The sequence below is a fragment of the Pavona decussata genome, unplaced genomic scaffold (genome assembly GCF_977016875.1).
Source record: "Pavona decussata unplaced genomic scaffold, jaPavDecu1.1 SCAFFOLD_93, whole genome shotgun sequence".
Lineage (NCBI taxonomy): Eukaryota > Metazoa > Cnidaria > Anthozoa > Scleractinia > Agariciidae > Pavona > Pavona decussata.
Genome location: NW_028145510.1, coordinates 1894098 through 1915436, shown reverse-complemented (window position 1 = coordinate 1915436; position 21339 = coordinate 1894098). Strand labels below are relative to the sequence as shown.

The 21339-nt window shown below is 38.0% G+C and overlaps 2 protein-coding genes across 7 annotated transcripts in view; one reads left to right on the top strand and one right to left on the bottom strand.

Annotated features, from left to right (window-relative positions):
• Nucleotides 1–1072: 1072 nt before the first annotated feature.
• Nucleotides 1073–4759, bottom strand: LOC146473541 (neurexin-4-like). The gene is made up of 2 exons (XM_085118391.1): nucleotides 4418–4759; nucleotides 1073–2393 (listed from the first exon to the last, which is right to left on the bottom strand). Exons 1-2 carry the CDS (start codon nucleotides 4734–4736, stop codon nucleotides 1780–1782), a joined length of 933 nt encoding a protein of 310 aa, XP_084974517.1. The 5' UTR covers nucleotides 4737–4759; the 3' UTR covers nucleotides 1073–1779.
• A 7295-nt stretch (nucleotides 4760–12054) lies between these two features.
• Nucleotides 12055–21339, top strand: part of LOC146473540 (uncharacterized) — a 92914-nt gene continuing 83629 nt past the window's right edge. For 4 of the 6 annotated variants that reach the window (XM_085118209.1, XM_085118210.1, XM_085118213.1 and 1 more), the window contains exons 1-8: nucleotides 12055–12160; nucleotides 15683–15828; nucleotides 17078–17329; nucleotides 18374–18538; nucleotides 18764–18877; nucleotides 19575–19700; nucleotides 20157–20253; nucleotides 20825–21043. In XM_085118209.1, coding sequence (XP_084974335.1) covers nucleotides 12088–12160; nucleotides 15683–15828; nucleotides 17078–17329; nucleotides 18374–18538; nucleotides 18764–18877; nucleotides 19575–19700; nucleotides 20157–20253; nucleotides 20825–21043 — 1192 coding nt within the window. In that variant the 5' untranslated portion in view covers nucleotides 12055–12087. The remainder of the gene's footprint in view (nucleotides 12161–15682; nucleotides 15829–17077; nucleotides 17330–18373; nucleotides 18539–18763; nucleotides 18878–19574; nucleotides 19701–20156; nucleotides 20254–20824; nucleotides 21044–21339) is intronic. The other 2 variants (XM_085118214.1, XM_085118212.1) reach the window with 2 other exon arrangements.

Genomic DNA, 21339 nt, shown 5'->3' with positions numbered 1-21339 from the left:
GCACAATCAGCCATCTTCCGGTCAAGATAGGGTTCGAGCAACTCTGCATGATTAAGTTATCCTGGAAAAATTGGACCTGTTCGTGTGTTAACAAATTTCAGTAAACTTGGTCAGAAACTGTAACACGAGTGTCTTTTGAACAAAGCATACTAAATATAGCTATGTAATTCATTGTTGCTGAGCAATTATTTTTCTGGTTTTTATATTTCGTTTCTAGACTTTAGAGTTTATTTGTTGTCAGTAAGTTTAAGTTTCTGTGGTCAAACCAACGGATATGCTTGCCCACGCACAAGCAACAAAACAATGCATTCAATTATTCTATCTATAGTCCTTTGTAGTTAGTTAGCTTTTCCTCGAACGTGTTCAGGGAAACGCATAGTTCTAGTCAACGTGTCATCGTGTATAGATCGAATCAGTTCAAGACTAAAACTCAAAATAGAATGCTGTAAATCTCTAAGGCGGACACAGAAGTAAGTCTTTTTACTTTGTGCATCTTAACTTTTTTTGTATTGCCTTTTGTACTGATCGGATTAATGAAGTTTTACGTCTGTTTCTTAAGTTAGTATTATGTTACTACTTAGTCTAATCATAATTTTTTTTTTTCTCACTATTTACGTCTTAGTTTTTCGAAACCACTTTGTAAATATCGCTTGGCTACACATCGCTTCACTTCCAAGCATTGTTAACGTCTCTACTGCTTCTCTTCAATAAACTTTGTTTGGTCATCTTACCGTCGTGAAACTTTGTTGTGGCAAACCGTTTTCATAAGCGCGTAGAGAAGTTCTAATAGAAGAAAGATCCTCGAAATTAGTACGCAACGCAAGTTGCGAAAAGAAAGCGTGAAAAAAAGTCAGGCTTGAACGGGATTCGAACCCATGACCTCTGCGATGCCGGTGCAGTGCTCTACCAACTGAGCTAACAAGCCAACTGGGAGCTTGTCATACTCTATTTGATCTTTCATCCGCAGTTTAAAATATATGTTTCATATATTTGCATTCATTTAGAGAAGTTCTGTTTCTTAACTTAGGATTAAGGACCGTCCTGTGAGTAAGGATCTGCGCTCACATTCATTCATACTCTTTATTATGAGAGTTTTTAATATCCTTCAGTAGTCTTTTGTCAAGCAGAAATTTCCATCTAAATACCAAGCTTTAGTTTGAAGAAAGAAAGCTTTATTCCTTTACAAGCAAAGTCAACTTCTAAACAACTCTCCTTTCTACCTAGAACCAGTGGAACAATTTACCATCCGCGATTTTCAATGATCACTCTTCTCTACAGTTTAAAGCAACAGATAAGCAGTATAAGCCATATAATACATGCGCATTCTGATTCTAATCGATTTATTTAATATTTGTGCTTAATGCTGATCCTAGGCAATAATCCTCAGATTTGAGGGGTATTGTCCACCGGTAAATAAATAAATAAATAAATAAATAATTGTGAACGCTTAACCACGGCCAAACGCCACATACTTATTCTGAACTCGAATAAACGCCTCAAACGACTCTATCCAGCAATTAAATATGGATGTAAAAAGCGTCATAACTAGGGGGAAAAAAGCGTCATAAATAGAACTTAATGCTTTGGCAATTTTGGGGATTAAGAACATTTTGATATTTTTTAAATGGACATTTCAATTTCTGTCTGCCTGGTCTGCCAATTTTTTCAGGGCTATTCGCGTTAATGCCTCCTCAAATTAATTCGATCAGAATACAGTATGTAGTGACCGGATGGTAAAGGTTAAGTCGTACTCGAAAATAAAGGAGTGTCAGCTCTCTTTTAATTGGTGATGCCAAAGCACTTGAACTTTCCTAATGTGTGGTAGCCTTTCTCGTATTCATCACCAGTATCTCCAAACTTGAGCTGTTTAACTGGAAGCTGTGCCTTATTAGTGAGAAGACCGCTGTCTTCACGCCATACCTTGTCATTCTTGTCACAGTTACATCCATAAGCAGGCTCTGCACATGAATTGGTCATCCCACATGCACACTTACCACTGCCAGGTAATGCTCCGCCCCAATACGTCATCTTAGTTGCATCGCGTGATACCCACCAGCCAAATCGTTGGTTCTTGTAAACGAAGACCGAATGATGACACTCATATTTGATAAACTGTTCACAGTGTGAGGAGACTCTGGTGAGACTCGCCAGCTGAGACAGGCTCGCTCCTGTGTAATGGACGTCGCGTGAGTAACTCCCTTTGTCATCATATCCGTTTACCAATGTTCTGTTTTCACTGTCGTGACTGATGACTGTCACGCCAACTCCATTCTTGTCAGTCATGTCACAGCTAACGTTAAAAGGTTGCAAACTCCCTTCGCCATCAGGATCGATAACATAATTGCCACTTTCTGCTGTAGGATTGAATTTCTTTAACTCGCTGCACGATTTTGCTAATAAGTAAAAAGGAATACAATCCATTATCACTAGGGGTCAGATTCATGAAGCCCTTCTAAGTTAAGATGTATCCTAATATTTGTTTCTTGACAAAAGTCTATTGTATAAAGACTAACAAAAGTCTTTTGTTGGACTAACATGTTACAATACTTAAGATACTTACAGTCAACCCAGGTCACGCGTGAATGATATTTTTGAAATTTGAATGGAGTTTTGAAATTTACAAGTCAGTTTTATTGATAATTTTGAAAGTCGCCAACGAGATTTCAGTGTTCCCGTATAAATTTCCCTAGCTTATTGACGGTATAAAGCTACGAATTTTTCTTTACATTGCAAAATTGAATATTTCAAGAATGACAATTATTGTTTCCCAAGTATTTTGAATCTTTTTTTTTTTTTTTTCAGTTAATGCGTCTTTTTCGGAACGATTTCCAGAGAAATGTCCAACATTCCATTCACACGTCGGACATTACAAAGAGAAATTCGAATGTTCATTTCATTCTTGGAAATACTGTTCACGCGTGACCTGGATTGACTGTAAGAGAGCTTCGTAAATGTGGCCCTAAGTTATCTTTTGTACAGTTATTAATCTTGCATTTTTCAGTTTGAGAGTCAAACCTCCGTATAAAACCATCAAATACTTTCGTTTACCAGCGATTGTTCAAAGTAAGTCAAGTGATGCAATCAATAGGCCCCACCTAAAGCTGGAACATACCAATAACGTGCACGTGCCAAGTGAAAACAAACCGTAGAATGCATAAGACCACGCAACGCGCATCTTAACTTTGATTTTTGCTTTTTGCTAAGTATTATTGATCGATCATTATGTATACTTTATAGTTAGGTGTCTTTTAACACATTGTATAGTAGTATTGATCGATCGTATGTATATTTTATAATGTAAAGTAGTTAGGTGTCCTCTAGTACGCTAGAAGCTACGACACATTAATAAAGTTAACGTTGATGTTGCTTAACGTGTAAATAAACCAAACTGATAATATGGTTGGCGTTATAGCTATAGGGAAGTTTTACCGGCCAATATTTCAACTAGTACATCATAATCAGGGCTACACATATTTTCTTTTATTCTAGCACTGGCCCTGAGGCAGACTAATTTATTTATTTATTTTGAAAGCGTCTACTTTAATTAAAACGGCCAAAAAGAGTAAGTTAGAAGCAAAGACAGAGTGTCAAAAAGCTTTATCCTTGTTGCTTATTGCTTACAGTATTGTATGTAATTGTTTTAGTTTGGTTTAAGTTTTGTTTTTGTTTTTGTGTTTTTTTAATAATACCCGGCCACTTTGTAAAAGCCAGTCTGTTTAAGATCCTTTTTTAATTTATTCAGTATACTTCAGTATTGTACCATGCATTGATGTAGATGTATTGTGTCTTTAAGTTATCGTTGTAATTATCACTAGGCTTCTGTTCGGTCTCTTTTTTTTTCACTGTGTTACGTAGTTACGTAGGCATTTCAAACTAAGTCGAGATATGGCTGGTCTCAGCGAATGACGTTGCAACCAAAGAATTTTGAACAAAACGTATAGTATGAAAATGTAAGTAGTATGATGTTTAATGTTGTTTAAAGGACAAAGGCCAAAAATATTTAATCGAATATCATCTATGCTTTTTAGCGGTCTTTCGAGATGACACGAAATATTACAGTGTATGGAGGCCCTCAGTTTAATTTAATTAACGCCAAACATAGTAGTAATTTTGAAAGTACCTTCTCCGAAACTCATTAATAATTTGTGACGAGAAAACAGGAAATCGCTACCGAGAAGGAGGTTTGGAGATATGATCTTAATTATCGTAAAATTCCAAGGACTTTTGCTTTGAATTTTTTTTTTTTTTTGCGACTTATTAATGATTTGAGAAGCTGTATGTGCCTCGTTGTCTCAACCCACTTTTCGTTTTTCTTTTTTTTTTTCTTTCGGCACATCTTCCTCGCCATTAAGAACCATATGCATTAAGCACCTCGCCTTGAAGAACCCTGGAAGAGAGAAGTGTTAGTTTTATTTACCTGGGTTTCCCGGGAGCCTCGCCATTCCCATGTAGGTTGAAGATGGTTCCACCACAAAACAGGAACGACAGTGTTCCCTTGCTTTACTGTTCAAATCGCATTTTCTCGTCTCCCACCAGAAATTGAAGCTCACGCATCGTGGATCGTTAAAACACAAGTTAACGCAGTCAGGGTAGCGTTGTATAGTTTCGGAGCTGTATGTCGCGTTTACAAGGGCGAATCCTCGCTCAGAGCTCTCCTTGTGACACTCGTTGCTTTGTAAAGCCACCAATGTTAGCTGCAAATGGTGGATTGTAAGTACAATACGGAATGAAAACATTTTTGTTAGCAGTTCACACAGACTGCTGATTTATAATCAGGTTCACTATTTGAGAAATATGAAACAGAATCAAACCCACCTGCCACTTATGTTTAATTAACATTTGCAGGCGTACGTAACCATGGCTATGTTATGATCAATTAAAAAATCCATTTGTATTGACTTTAAGCCTGCAATTCCAAGTTCCATCAAGCCCCTACAGACCACTCAGACCATTGCTTTCTCCGATTTCTTTGCAAAGAGGCTGGCTAATTTCAGTCGTAAACTCGTTTTTCAAAAATCTTTTGTAATTAATTCCGAAAACTGCAATATAAAAATAAACCTTTTGCCAATACGATTCGTGAACTAATGGCAATCTCATGTTGGTGGCGATTAATAATAGATATTTTGTTATGATACGTTGTCAAGTAAACAAAAGCGGTATGCGGTATAACGTTTCCTAAATTACTTATTTCACCGTTTTTAGCTAAACTTATGAATCCGTATTTTCCAACGGTTTTTCCGGCTATCTGAGTAAAATTTAAAAGTACTCTGATTTGAGATTCGGAGGCCACCATATTACATGTTTTTGTACCTAAGAAACGAAACCGATTAAAAATCTTTTTTTCTGGTACACCAACGTGGCAGCTGTGACATTAACAGAAAACGCTCCATAACAATCAGAAAGTGAAACACAAAGAGCACATAAGAAGCAGCTAAAATTGGAACTTGTCGTTCTGTGAGTTCTCTCCTGTCAGAGGTTTCTTCCTGATGTTTTTTTTTTTCTCTTCTGGCGAAGTTTATAAATAAAAATAAGGAATTCACTTTTAGCTGACTAATCAGCAGGAGTCTGGCATTATTAACCTTGCATTCATGCATTTCTATTCATTCATTAAAATACAGTAGAACCCCGTTAATACGGTCACAAATGGGTCCAAAAAAATTGGCCGTGTTTACCTGGGCAGAGTCAAATTTCATGACTTTTAAGTCATGAAATTTGGAAAGGGCGTTAAAGTATATCGCATTCGCGCTTCTTGAACAACCGGTTCTCTTTAATAAACAGTGGGAATGTAGATAAACGGAATTGTACAAAATACTTGAACTTAGTAGTATCATTAGTCTTTGTTATGAAGCACAATGACTTAAATCGCTTCGTAATTTGCCTATTAAAAGCGGATATTAGCGTCAAGATTTACTGTATTTCCTTTGTCATGTTTGTAATGAAAACAGGGAGGAGTGTTACTTACTTTGTAAAGTAAATCGGTTGTTTGATCAGAGTAAACGGACAGAGGCCAATGAAATTGACGTCTCACAGGCGTTTTGGTTTTCTAAATATATTTTAGCGGGAGTGGCCGTATTAACGGAGTGAAGTTATAAAGGATTGTACTGTTTAGGACTTCAAAATGTGGCCGTTGGCCGTATTAACAGGTGACCGTATTAACGAGGGTTGTTTATAAGAAATCGTAAGGCCCTTTTGCCCGGCCAAAAAAAATTGGCCGTAATAACGAGGTGACCGTATTACCTAGGTGGCCGTAAGGCGGGGTTGCCTAAAGTGACTGTGGAGGCTAACTCTGGTGCTTCTGAAGAAAGATGACTTTCGTGCTAATGCCGCCCTCTCGTTTCCTTTAGCTCTTGTATCTGCTTGTATTAAATTTTTTATACCGAGCTGACTCTGCCTTCTTTAACCACACAACTTGTGGCCATCAACTTCTAGGCGCCTCCATCTTCACCCAGTGTCATCGCGCATCAATCTCCACCCAGAGTCATGTGATAACGAGAGGCTGAATTGCACTGTTTCTTTTTTCCAGATTTTTTAGTTTGCTACTTGCTTTCATTTCCTATTAATTGTTTTCTTTCAATTCAGTACCTACTGAACGGACTATAATCGGTCTAATCGCGGGCCTAGGTGACTTGACTTATTACCTTCTTCGCCATGCCACACGGTGACGTTGAACCCCTGCCGCTTCACTCCACGTTGCAAACCCCAAGGCTGTCCTTTCTTCCTCTGCGGTTCTGTGCTAGGTCTCTCTCGGTCTGCCACGACTTCTCTTTCCTTCCGGAGCCCAGGTTAATGCCGTTTTGGGGAGTTGGTTGGCATCCATTCTGAGAATTTGGCCAATGAACCTCCAGCGTCGCCGGTAGATTTGCTTACTCAGGATGGTGCTGATGTTAGCCCGGTTACGGATCTCTTCACTGGATACTTTCATAGGGTGGGCCAGCCCTAGGTGACGGTCGCTTAAAACGGCAATGCCACTTAGTATTTGCAGTGTTACTTTGAATGACCGAAAAGTATATTTGGAAACGATTTCCTGATGTTTCAGTGTACCAGATCACAGAAACTAGTGTTTCGGTAAAATTATCTTTATCTGCGGAAGGCCAGGATTGAAATGGGTTACAACATGAAGCTCTCGAATTCTTTACAGCCTACCAATTACCTTATCTGACTCAGTTGATAAAACCAAATGTTCGTTTCTATACCCCCCCCCCCCCCCCACCGACGCAGCCCCACAGTTTCTTTAATTAGAAACTAATCTCCTTATACAAAAATAGATAACTGATAAATATGATACTACCGTATTTCCTCGACTAACGTTGACTGCCTACCTTCCATAATTGCGCCCTGTCTTATAATCGCCCAATAGCTATGGCGTGTTTTTAGGTACAAAATATCGAAATATCATTACATCAATGTCATGTGTACACACATTCATCAGTGTTGTGTGCAACAAAAAAAGTTCGATGCAACGTGATACAAGTAAAAGATGTTTGATAAAACTAAAGATGTGCGATAAAACTAAGAGGCGAGGAAGCGAAAATTGATTACGACTGAGAGATGAAGAAGCGGAAATGATTTAGCTCGTAACCGGAAGTGATGTCTACACATGCAGCAGTTTTCCCGCCCTTTGTTGGCCGTCACTCTCTCTCAAAACATGGGGGATCGTCCTGCGGATCGCAGGTATGTCCAAGACTTTGTGCGGAACGTTATAAAGTAACGCTGTCACAAATCTTCAGACCAGCTCAAATCAAAGACGAAACAATGAAGAAAGCAGCAGGGCTGAGTTTAAGTCAATCACTGATAAAGTGAACGCACAATTTCAGATTCCAGGACAAGCGAGTCGAGGCCGGAGAATCGCTACGTTTAACGTTCGCTCGTTCCCAGTAGAATGAAGTTTGTTTAGATCATTGATCAATCCAACTTCATTAGGGAAGGATTCCTCTATCCTAAGAGTTAAAATGGCGAGGTTTCTTTCGCTTTCTTGAAGGGGGCGAACAAAAAACCCAGCAGAGTCATACGACGCGGTGTGCCTTTGTCTTTGTGTACTTCTGATTAGGTTTCCCAGAGAAACAAAAACTTCCTCGATATTAGGAAGCCAAATCCGTGCGCCTTCCATGTTTTTATTTTTTTTTTTAATCGACCCATCGCTAGAAATCCGCCATCTTGTCAGTAATCATTTAGTCCGCATGGCTTTTATTTTTTAATGTCTCAGTTCCGCTTTCTCATCTTTTAGTTTTATCGCACATCCAGTTCACTTGTATCACGTTGCATCGAACATCTTTTATTGCGCATAACATGGATGTATGTTTACATGATGACATTGGTGTAATGATATTTCGATACTTTAGTCCGTAAAAACGCGTTATAAATGGCCCTCTTTTGAATATAAAAATTCTTATAAATCTTAAGAATGTGCCTTTGTTGTGTTTGCATGGTTACCACATGTGAGGTGTTAATGTTCATGTATTTTAGTTGCTGTTTGAATTTTCGCCCTTTATTGAATAATATTTCCGACATTTTATTGTTCTTAGCCTTTCCAGCACAGCTAGTTCATATTCTATGGTTCTCTATCTCGCCCCCTTAAGGGGGGACTTAACCTAAATTTGAATGAAATTTGAAGTGGTTTTAAGAAGGGATAGAAGAAGGAAAATGATTTTTGGAACACTAAAAGACAGTTGATACCCACGCAAGAGCACCCCAGGTTGCTAGTGGACTAACTTGGTATCCGTCTATTAATTATTAACTACAAATTCTTATTTAAAACTTCACTAATTCTTCAATATTTCTTATTTCTCTTAATTTAACCAATCCTTCTAGAAATATTATCTCCTCTCAAATATACCCAAAAATCACCCCAAAATTCACAAAACACCCCACAACATAGATTTACGGGATAAACGTAGAGTTTTGGATCACTTGAAACGTGAACGAGATATTTCCATTAAAGCCATGTAAAGTGCGGTAAAATGGTGTTTACGTTAAGTCCCCCCTTAAATAATGACACCCATGAACAAAACTTATAAGTTGGGGGCCTCGGTTGTCAGCCTGGATTAGCACTAAAAGCGGCTTCGAACAACTTGTTGGTCCACGACGTTTAGTCGAGGAAATACGTGCAAGCTCGACCGTGGAACCGGCTTTTGTTAGAGGCGGAGGGTGGGGTGGAGACCGGAATCTTTATACCTCCGATGTTAAGAGGGGTTAGGTTATGATTATGGTTATGGTTACCGAGGGGAAGGGGAGTTGGGAGGCCTTTTGTTCGATCATGGAGCATTTAAAGGTGCGCGAGCATGTTTTTCCCCATAACCACTTATTCTCTCTCCCAGCTCCTAATTATCAAACATACTACAAATTCTTGCCTCGTTTGAAGGTTTTCAATAAAACCTACGCTACACATTTTTGGTTGAATTTTCTCATTTCACACATTGAACTGACGGTACAAAATTGCCCCCTTTGACTGTTCCATGACCAATTCAAAATAAATGCATGAACCGTCCCACTTCCGAAAACGCAGGTTTATAGCTGCATTACGCAATCAGTGTTATCACATTTTCGGTCTCCTGGTATTGCGAAATGCTGTCTGGAAAACAGAACAATGTTATTTGCATGATATTTACACCAATTTAAAGCTGGTCACAATATATAATATGGGAAGAGAGGGATGATATAGTCAATGTTGTCAAGACTGCTGATTGCCTACAAAAACATCCTAATGTGTACGTGCTTTTAAAAATAAACTCTCTGTATGATCCATCACGACATTTTCTTTTTCTTTTTTCTCTTTTTTGGTGCACTTGGGACAGAAAAATGTGTTTTGCACATGGAGGGATCTTGGTGCCATATTGGATTTTGCCAATACTTGTATTAGCAGGGCGTTCAAGGCGAGTGTCATTAAAGCCACCGCGCGCCAAGGGAAAGCCATGGCGGCCTACTAAACACACGAGAACACCGTGGGAATATGCCCTGTTTGCACAATCGCGCTTTTTTTTTTTGCCTCTCCTAATGATTCATCAAAAACTTGTCACGTTCCGCGTCCAAGCAAGTTGAATATACGTATTATCAGAGCATAAGGTGACAGTTTAAGAGGGTTTTGCGAAATAATCTCAGAGAAGGTTGACATCGCCTATTTACTTGCCACATCTTTGTATATATATGACTCTAGCGGACGTGAGATTAAATCTTTGAATTCCTAATTGCATTTTAATTGAAAGGTTCCAACATTACGTTTCAAGAAATGTTTGAAATAAGATTTTCAGGGACCTTCTCTTAAACAGTCTAAAATGTGTGGAACCCAGGGGAGTCTAATGGATTTAATTTGAGTTTCAAGGTCCGTGAGATTTAATCCGCCATTCTCAACCGAATTTAATATAACAGAGAGCCTAGTGACTTTGTCCGGTCCTTTCCAAAAAATTTTGAATATCATTCTTTTCACCTTTTTTATCACATCCATCGAAGATACATATAGGTATCAAAAAAGTTTGAACAATTGTCACTCTCCCAAATAAAGACAACCCTTTCATGTTCCAAAGATTTAAAACTTTTCTGAATTTTATCGAACTTTTCCTGAAAATTTTGTGATGATACCACTTGCTGATTGCAAAAGAAATGTATTCCTAAAATTTTTAACAGTAGTGCACCATACCAAACCCAAAGGTTTTTCAGGAGAGTTTTTCATTGTCCCAATTCACATAGCTTTGGTTTGAGAGACATTCGTTTTTAAACCTGAGCACTTTTCAAAAGCAATGACTGTCCAAGAACTTCTTCACGGAATTAGGAATATCCGATAATAGTGCAGTTATATGTCATCTGTATATGCAAGCAGCTTTGTTTCATTATCTCCAATTGTAATGCTCTTAATGTTAACGTTTCTAACTTAAAAGGACAAGAGCTTATACCGTTATCTATTATACAACTATATACATTTTTATAGAAGGTTTTAACCCATTTTATAAATTCTGGTCCAAAATTAAAAGCTTCTAATGACGCGTAGAGGAAGTTCCATTGCCAGTCAAACGCTTTCTCGAAATCAATTAACATCAATATTCCTGGTAATTTAGAGCGTTCTGTGTAATCAATGATATCAAGTATTGAGGGAGCCATCTCTCCAATAAACCTATCCTTGATAAAGCCAGATTGGTTATAATGGATAATATCTGGAAGACAGCATTTCATTCTGATAGCGATAATCTAAATTATTAGTAAGTTCTCTCTTTTCCTTTTTTGTCAATCACTGGTAATAATTGCTTGTCTTTGTGTGGTAGTAATTTCTTCTAATTAAAAACAATAATTAAAAACCTCGACCAGTTGATCTGCCAAGTTGTCCCACATCATTTTGTAGAATTCAACAGGTATTCCATCATTGCCAGGGGTTTTACCATTTTCAAACATTTCTATCGCCTTCTTAGACTCTTCTTTAAATATTAATCCTTCACAACTTGTTCTTTGTTCTTCACGCAACTTTGGAATGTTTATATTTCTAAAAAGGGAATTTAATCACGGTAGAGTTGCATTGACTTTGATTGAGACGGATGATCTAGCCAATGTTGTCAAGGTTGCTGATTGCCTACAAAAACATCCTAATGTGTACGTGATCCTAAAAATAAACTCTGTATGACCCATCACAGATTTTTTTTTTCTTTTTTCTCTTTTCTGGTGCAATTGGGACAGAAAAATGTGTTTAGCACATGGAGGGATCTAGGTGCCATATTGTATTTTGCCAATACAGTGTGTTTGCTGGGCATTCAAGGCGAGCGTCATTGAAGCTACCGCGCGCCAAGGAAAATCCATGGCGGCCTAAACACACGGGAACATGGCCGTGGGAATTTGCTCTGTTTGCACAAACGCGCTTTCTTTTCTTTCTTTCTGTTTTTTTTTTTTTTTTTTGCTTCTTTCTAATGATTCATTAAAAAACTTGTCACGTTCCGCATCCAAGCAAGCTGAATATACGTATTATCAGAGCACAAGGTGACAGTTTAATAGGGTTTTGTGAAATAATGTCAGAGAAGGTTGACATCGCCTATTTACTTGCCACATCTATGTATATATATATATATATGACTCTAGCGGACGTGAGATTAGTGTGTTCCTTGTCTCGGCAAGATGGCCTTCAAGATGTATGTTTCGGCCCTACTGTTTTTAGCCATTCTAGGAAATCTCACTTTTTCCGTTAAAGGTAAGACTGTCATTCCATTTAAACTTGTTCTAGAATAGGAAAATTCTGTATTTACTCTGACTGACTAGTTTTTTTGTAACTGTTTCATCTCCGTGTTCATTGCCTAAGTCAGGCACTTCGCCCGTGCATTAAAACAACCCTGAGCCCTCGTCTGCAGTTAGTGTTCCCTTTTTTGTTCATTGCTCACCAAGATTTAAGTAATTCGCTATGTTAAAACTCTAATGCCACATTAAATGAACTTGAAATTAAGTGGTTGGCCATTATTAGGGAGGTTCCTCCAAAAGGGTTACCTTTTTTAGGTTGGAGGTATATAAAAGGATAGGGAAACTGCCATTTAGGTATTTAAAAGGGGCACTATGGAAGTTCTTCAGTAAAATTCAGCATATATAGAAAAGCGAGCATGAGATTATTCAAAATGCGTTCAAATACTTTGATGTGAAAATTGCCTTTTGCGATATGAGAACCGAATCTTTCATTTATCAAGAAAGTTAATTGGTTTTACCTCCTATTAAAACGTCTTGAGAAATGTTTCCATGTGAGTACGGCGTAAATGCTTGAATTAGCGCCCCTACAAATTACCTCCCCCCCTTCGAATTAAGGCCCCCCTTGAGGCTAAAAATGTTAAATAAGCGCCCTCTTCAAATATGCACAAAATATGCACGTAACAATGTTTGAAACACACCGCAATCTAAAAGAGAAGGTTTGAAACACTTCAAAGAAGATGCTTCATTCCAGTCTAAAATTTAACGTTTAAAAATCAAAATTTAAAATAGTTCATACGGGCAATATTTAGTCTAATGTTAAAGTTATGATTTTTACAGGTTTCATATGTCAGTATAGGATTTTGTACGTCTGCACTAAACAGAGAAACTTCCCTCTTAGCTCTAAGCATGGAAAACGTTTCTCTCTGTCAATTTTTCTTTATCTTTATTTCTTTCAATTTTCCCAACCTTCTTAAAGGCAATTCAGTGATTATTTGTTGGAGAGTGGGTGTCGATTTGTTTACTCTGCTTGCTTCATTGACCTTCGTTTCGGCTTCCTTGCGTTTTAAAACCATCATTTTTATTATATTCGAATCTAATTCATAAAACGACCAAAACCAAGGTAAAATTTTTGGTTGTTCATTTCCACTGCCAAGATAATAATCGTCCATTTCTCCTGCAAACGGTGCTTGCGCAGTTTGTTATCAGTTTTGTGAGCCCGTAGCTATCAGTTACTCGAATTTCACTTGCTCCTAATCAGTGCAAAGGTATTTTAGTTCGGTTTATGAAAAGAACATCTTGTAAGGGCTATTAAAGTCCAAAAAGAAAATTGGAGTAACGTAATCACTCTTTTTTCAGAGACAGATAAGCTTCACTTACATTATTACACTTAACTGGCCAATTTCTTTGCGAGATTCATAAAATTTCTTTTAAAATACCAGTTCCTTGCAACTAATTGCTGGTTTAATCTGGACTTTAAATCTACTCGGTTGTAGATCAGAAATTTTCAAAAAATGCCGGCTAGTTTCATTTTCCTCCCATTTAGAAAGTTTATCCAAACAACGCATCAATATAACTGGTAATGTTGTTTTATTCTAACCTATAAACTCATTTGAAGATAAATTTTCCTTTTTCAATTTCGGGGCATGCAATTAAGACGTTTATTCAGCTATTAGCCGAGAGAGGCTCGTGTTTTGCTAAGTGATTAAAACTGCAGTCAAATGCAATGAAAGGTTAATGGCAAAGTTCCTGTGCGGAGAATGAGTATTTTAACACAAGAAACAACAGAAAAATAAACATTTATCAGTAAAACGTAAACAGCAAGGTCACCGAACCTGACTGGCTTTGAGAACATGTGCAAATTATTTCAAACGCTTCACGGGACGGTTTTGTTTGTAAGAAATAAGCAACCGCAAGACTCTATCGTCATACTTTTTCACCTCATGCACAAAAAGCTTGAACAAAGTGCTCGAAAATGCCTAGCTTCCATGCAATTCTTGTTTGATTTCATATTTTTTAGAAAAATTTATCTAGTCGTTTAAAGGCGATGCGGATTTGAACATAACCGAATTTACCGTAGCTGACGCATGCCCTCGAAATTTTTCGACACTATTTCAATTGTAAAAGAGTTGAAGTCACTGAGATTTTTGGAGATCCAACTTTATACGTGATTACTTCATTTTTGTTTGTTTGTTTTCTTTTGTTTGTTTGTTTTTTATAGCTCCTAACGATTCCTCTAACCTTGCAACACATCTAATTTTCCTGTAAATGTATCAATAGCATGGGTCGATTGCGGTCTATTTGCATCTTATGAATGTTTCCTTCAAACTTACTTTTTCTTGAACACTTGCAGCTTGACTGCAAACAGCAATAGAAGCTCGACACCTTGGTCCTCATAGTTTTAAAAAACATTTTACTTAGTTCCTTCAGATTTTAAAAATAATAAAATTCAGTTTTCGATAAACAATCAATAACAGGAAAATAATGATATGGACAAACATCCCTCTACTGATCAATCGTTCATTTATTCTGGAAACAATGCTTGTGGGGCTATCAGTTTTGTGAGAATACATAGCAACCTTTGACTGGAATTTCATTTTCACGCCGTCAATATTTAACTCAGAAGTTACGTCTGAAATTTCATCCAAACTGACGTCCGGAATGTGCCAAAAATCGTTCGAAAGTTGATAGTGCTTGTTGAAGTTAATCGTTCGAAATCAGTTATAAGTCCGGAAACAGTGCAAAGATGTTACACCACGTGTAAGAACATGGAGAGCAAGCGTGAAACTCCATTTAGGTCACTAGACAAAAGTCTTGTTTTAAATATTGCTCTACATGCATAATTCTATATAAACAGACCTCCGCCTAGCCTCCCTTGCAGACGCTCTTTTGGTGCTCCACGCAATCTTTCGTTGGGGAGGAAAGATTGCGTGACGAGCCAAAAGAGCGTTTGCGAGGGAGGCCGACCCGCCCGGTTAGCTTAGTTGGTAGGGCACCAAACTGCTGAGCGAGAGGTCGCGGGCTCGAATCCCAGCAGACCAACACAGGGTCCAAAAATAACTGAGAAGAAGGTGCTTCCTTTGCTTTGACATCTGCAAATGGTTAGACTTTCATGTGGCTCAGATGACCACATAAAAATGGCGCCGGTCCCTACTCCAAACTGGGATGTAAAAACACCACTGAGAACGTGACGTGGAACAAAGTTTACTTTTTCTCGTCTCGTCTTCAGTCGCAGTGGTATCTCCATCGTGTTGTGTGTCAACTCTATATTTACTCTTTCGCGGTTAGCTGAAACTGTTATCTTTGTTTGGCCAACCGTTTCAGTTGTGAATTGAACGTAAAGAATGATTTTTTTTTTTAATAAGCCAGGTGATGATCTCAGGTTTGTCTTCACAGTGCGTATTCAGAGACTTGTTCGGCTTTCTGTTTGAATGAACAATGAATTAAGTTCACATTTTGAACCTTTTTCAGTAATTTGCAGCGACTAAAAACATTACTCATAAAAACGTACCTTACTAAAGTTTTTTGCCTTGCATTGAAGGGACCTTTTATCAAACTGGGAAGCTCAACATGTCGCAGACTCTACAGGGCTGGAGCTGCAGCAGTGTCTGTTCACCGCCCCAACACTGCCGTTTGCCACGCTGTACAAATGTTCAGTTACCTGAGATTTTTAGCGGTTCAGGCAAGGTGAGGTTTATCTTAGCAGCAAGGGTTAATTCTTATCACTGGGTTAACTGACAGGTTTCAAGGAAATGTATTTCTCCGGATATGAAATTGAAAGCAAAACGTGTCACGTTTTGGTACAGTCAAGAAAAAGATATATATATATACATCTAACAATTACTCCACGAAATGGAACCGTCTGTGACGTCAGCCAACGAGGCGCGCAACGACGACTCTGCTAAGTTTATGATACACACTCTTTTTCATATAAGAACGCCTAATTTGAGGGCTGAGGCTGAACGTTATTATTTTTTTGGCAATTTGAGCCTGAAAGTTCTTAAGATGTTCTCGAGTTACCTATTATAGTATTTCAATAAATCTTTAATATAAAAAAAGAGTAGTACGGAAAGATTGAATGGATTAATTGTTTTATGACATACTCAACCAAATGACGAAATGCAAATTACCCGAAAAAAAATTAAGAAACACAAGAAAAAAATGAAAAATCCAATTTCTTTTAAAACTACTCACTTAACGAATTAAACAGTCAGAGTCATAATAACGCATTGTGTACATGCAATGAGTATAACAGTTGTACCTCACCATAAAATGTAACTCCAGGGTTGCAATCTTAAATTAATTGCACCGCTTTGTTCATCAATGTCATACATCGTGTAGGCCATAGCTAAAGAGCCCGGTGCCAGTATATCCAAAAGCTCTCGCCTAAAATGAGATATTACCAAAATATATTTATCACAGTGATACAAAATTTTGATGTAGACCCGTTAACGAAACACCATTTACATTGCTGGAAAGGAAAAATAAAAAAAATAGTTAAATGCGAAGTTTGAGACTCTTGTCTTTTAAAATAGCGACTGACCTTCGCTATTTTAAAAGACAAGATTCCCAAACTTGGACTTTCTACTTACTGAGGTGTTCTTTCAAGCAGTGCTAATGGTTTTAAAGGTGTGTTAAAGATCTACTGATGATCATAAGAGAAAACCGCTAGGGTGCATGGAGAATTGCCAGTTTTTCTCTCTTAACTATCAGGTGCCACTAATAAACTAGGAGGCCTTGCTTAAGCCTACACTGATTTTTGGAGGATGTTGCTTTTATTGCTCGCCCAGTCATTTTTCTTATGGTAGTCCTTTGTTAACATAACCTGAAAGTAATTTTATTATCTTTTGTTTTTTTTAGAGAAGTTTCAAATCAGACAATTGGAGGACGTAAAAAAGTTTAGATAACCATATTTTAAATGTTATTCATCCTGCAGATCCACGTCCACGTGTCAATCAGCCATGGTGAGGAGTTTACACGTGTCCACTCCCCTGCTGCTGTGTGGATTCAGTCTCTAAGTGCACGTGGCTTTGAAGTGTGTGCACGTGAGACAGGCACTGGAACAAATGGAACTGGAATCATAAACTGGCTGGCTTTCCAGGATCAACCACGGATGGCACAAGGAAGTGTGACTTTCAGTGGAATATGGACAACAGAAACAAAGTGCAACAAAGTGACTTTCTCACAAGTAAGACAATTAACAAAGCTCTGATTATTAAAGAGAAAACGTCCATGGTAACAAAACCATTCATCATCCGTAATTTTGGCCGCTAAATTTAGAGAGCAAAATTTCAGTTGCTGTATAAACAAAATTACTAGCCCGATGACTTCTCAACTTGGTCTTCCATCAGTGCAGTTTCGACTGCTAATTTAAATTGCACGTCATGGAGTTCAGTTACCAATCAACAAAATCAATTAAGGAAATCTATACGGACGTTTCTTTCTCAAATTACTTGGGATAAAAAACATTGGTGTCCCAAACGCAAAGAAAGGAGAAACAAATAAAGAGAACGAGTCTGATTAGCCATTTCCGAGATGCTTTTATAATAAGGCTTCGTGTATAGTTTTTATTATGAAAATCGGTTTTCATTCATTACATGAGGTTTTCATTTTACAAGCTTTGTACTTAGACTCGCTTTAATTTTAATTCGTAATGAGGCTCAAATCAACTCGGAAATTGCCTATTGGACAACTGTTAGTGGAGGACCCTCTAACCGCGATCCGATCACGTGACCAATAGTCTTAACACTGAGAGAATTTTGCTATAATGATTTCACCTGTGAAATAATTTAGAATATTTGTTGCCCTCGAATCTCACCATTTTTACCGAATCACTTCTAGTAAAGTAAACATGGTACTCGCATTCATTTCACTACGACATAAACACATCAGTTATGAAGCAAAAACTCTTTGTGTGTGAATGACTACAAGTTATATCCAAACTGTCAGTTTGTAGGATAGACAGCTTGTAGAAATTTTTAATTCATCGTGAAGCATTCACAGGTCGACTAACAGGACGGTACCCCGCGCCCAGAACATTTGATAGCTCAGTAGTATCCGAATAATTTCCTCAAAGCCGTCAACTTTCCGAAATGCTTCCAAAGCTAAGATGGCCAAAAAATTTACGTGAAAGGACCTATCCCTTGTTATATTAATGCTAACCGAAAACCTACCCCTATAATTTAATCCTTGCTAGGTAACAAATGTGGAACTAATTTTGAAAATTTTCCAGAGCTTTGGTGGAAGACCTTCTGTTTTCATCTCCGCTAAGTACACTCGTAATACAAAGCCTCAAGATGCTATGTATGCTTGGTTGGAAAATGTGAGTTCTAGAAGTTTTGAAATCTGTATCAGGGAATTCCAGGCATTTGATGGAAAACACGAAGATACAATTGTGGTAAGTGATCGTATTTCAACTTAGTTTTAGTTCTAACGTAATGCAGGTTTTATTAATTTAAATAATACGAAGGTTCCCTGCATCTCATTTTTCCACTGCTCATCGAATAATACACTTACGTTGACTGCCCAGCACTGCAAATGTTTAGAACAGTAAAATTTAGAAGGAATATGCCTAAAAGATATGTGGATGTGTTTATATTTCCTTTACATTTTGTCTTGGCAGGACTGGTTCGCTTTCCTTGGCAATGGTTCTGATTTCAATTTTACCTTGGCGGGCGAGACGTTCTTTCCCAACAGTGGAACGCCAACAGCTAACAACAATTATGGATTCTGTCAGGTCAGTATCTTTAACAAGTAATTGTCATTTCTAACCCACCCACAAGCGTTAGAGTCTTCTGTCCAGTGCGCAAGCACTCTTATACTCTAAAAAAAGTGTTCTTTCTGCATTTTTTTTATATGAGCGGCTTTGTGAGCAATAATTTACAGTGCTGTCAACTAGCGCAACTAAAGGCTTTAAGGTACGGACACGCCCTACGGAAAGGCCGCAGTTTCAAATTATTTGATCGCGTTTTGCATTCGTTTCAGTCCCCTTATTTCCGTACATTGAAAATGTTACTAACAGTCTATATAGAGCTAAGTACAAAGAACGAACTTTTTTGCAAATTGACAAAATCATCAATGACTTTAGCTTCAATAAAGAAGGTTCCCTCATTATAAACAACGATGACTCCTTTTATTATTATTGACTTCATTTTAATAATCTATCTCCTTTTAGTCTTCTAATCATACGTATGTAATACACATGCGCACACAACAATATGTTTTTGGCTGCCAGATTGTAATTGTGCGTTTCCAAAGAAAGTGTATATATGTATATGTATGTAACAGTCAGTAAAAATAACACAGATGAGTGCCTGTAAATTTCGAAGTCATGGAAGAAAAACGAGCTTAAATGAGGGTACAAATTTAAAAGTGTGGCTATACTGAAACCAGTATGGACAAAATCTGAAAAAGTCACTTTTTTCTCTTCACAGCAAGTGCAATACAACACTACTTTCTATGCGTCACCAGTTGTCGTCATTTCCGTTCACCACCAATACGACCGTCAAAGGAAAAGTCAGATTCCACCAGAAAATAACATCATCACGGCCTGGGTGGAGGTAAGATACATAAGGACGATAGTGTAGAGCATAAATTACAACACCTCCTTCCCTTACCTACCCCTTCCCTCCAACACATACACTTTCTTGTGCAATATGTCCTTTGATTATAAAATTCCTCTGTGAAGGTGTTCAACTGCCCCTTCCATCACACCCACACTTTTTGAAATTTCGCGAAACTGTCTCTGATAATCTTTTTTCCTGTCACGATGACGATTATTTTTAAACCGGGAGGATAAATTACCAAAACCTAGTGCCATGTGTCCCAGTGTAAACCGTCAATATCTTAGGTTATGAGAAAGAAGCAGAGATGACACCAAAAAACTCCAATGGATTATAGACAGTCAACAGCAGTGTTTTAAGAAGCTACGTTATCAAGTTTGTCCAGAGCGGTATAATATAAGTTGCTAAAATGCATGGCACCGGTTATAAAAGGTTATGTTGTCTTATTTTCAGGATGTCAGTCTGACATCAATGAAGATTTGTGTCAAGGATCTTAGTGGAGCAGGAAGTCAACATGATCCACTGTCTGTCAGCTACATTGTCATTGGAGGTTGGTATTAAAATAAATGCTTTCGAATTTAGGGGTCGAGAGGAAGGCTCTGCTGACCACGTAAAAATGGCATCGGTTGCCGTATCAGACATAAGTACCTGAAAACAACCACACGAGGATGTGATTAAGCTCAGTGCCAGAATGTGGTCTGCTTGCTTACCTTCTGAGTGAATGACAAATGAAAACTTGTTGTTCACAGCCAGAGATCAATTGGAAGTAGGCGAGTATGTATTGACAAACAGCTCTTGCAAACAGTTAAAATTGTAATTTAAAGTATACATCGCAGTTTTGGAGATACTTGCTAGGCAACGCTCCCGAGTGCTATACCGTGAAATATCTCATAAATGAACTCATGCCTAGCCTTAACCTTCTGTATGTACGCGACATTTTAACTTTATTTGGAATTCCAGATTAATTCGTGAATTTTAATTTCTGAAGACGAAGTGAAGTCAATTCCCCAGTACTTTCTTCCTCTTCTGAACTGCCCCAATAACGCTGACGAGGACTAAATTACAGTGCACGTTTTTCCTTTAAAAACGTATAATCAGACTCCATGCTTGTGTTTTCACAGACCTCGATCCTTGTCTCAATGTTAAATGTCCATCGTTTGGAGTCTGCAGGACATACAGTGCTCATGAATCACGCTGTGTGTGTTTCCAAGACTGCCCCTCTTATCAAGATCCAGTGTGCACCGCCAATGGTACAACATACGACAACAAATGCTGGCACGAACTGAGCTACTGCAGAGGACTGGAGAACAACCTTGTCTACCACCCTGGAAGCTGTGAAGGTAATGATGCGAGGCTCCTCGTTAGAGCACTAAATAGTGTATATTATTTGGCGACGCTCTCAAATACGGATAGTTTTTAGTAAACCTGAGCAATATCCGTACAGATCAGGTATCGTTAATAAATTAAATTGAAGTAAGTTGATTTTATTGAATCGTTGCTTCATGGCATGGATAATTGACGACGGATACTCAGTTTTGTCAAATTTACTTTAACATATTAAACCTTTTTTGACGGGACAAAAGCAGAGAGAGAGAGTATACAGTTTGAACGTGAAAGATGCTTTGACCCCTTCCGA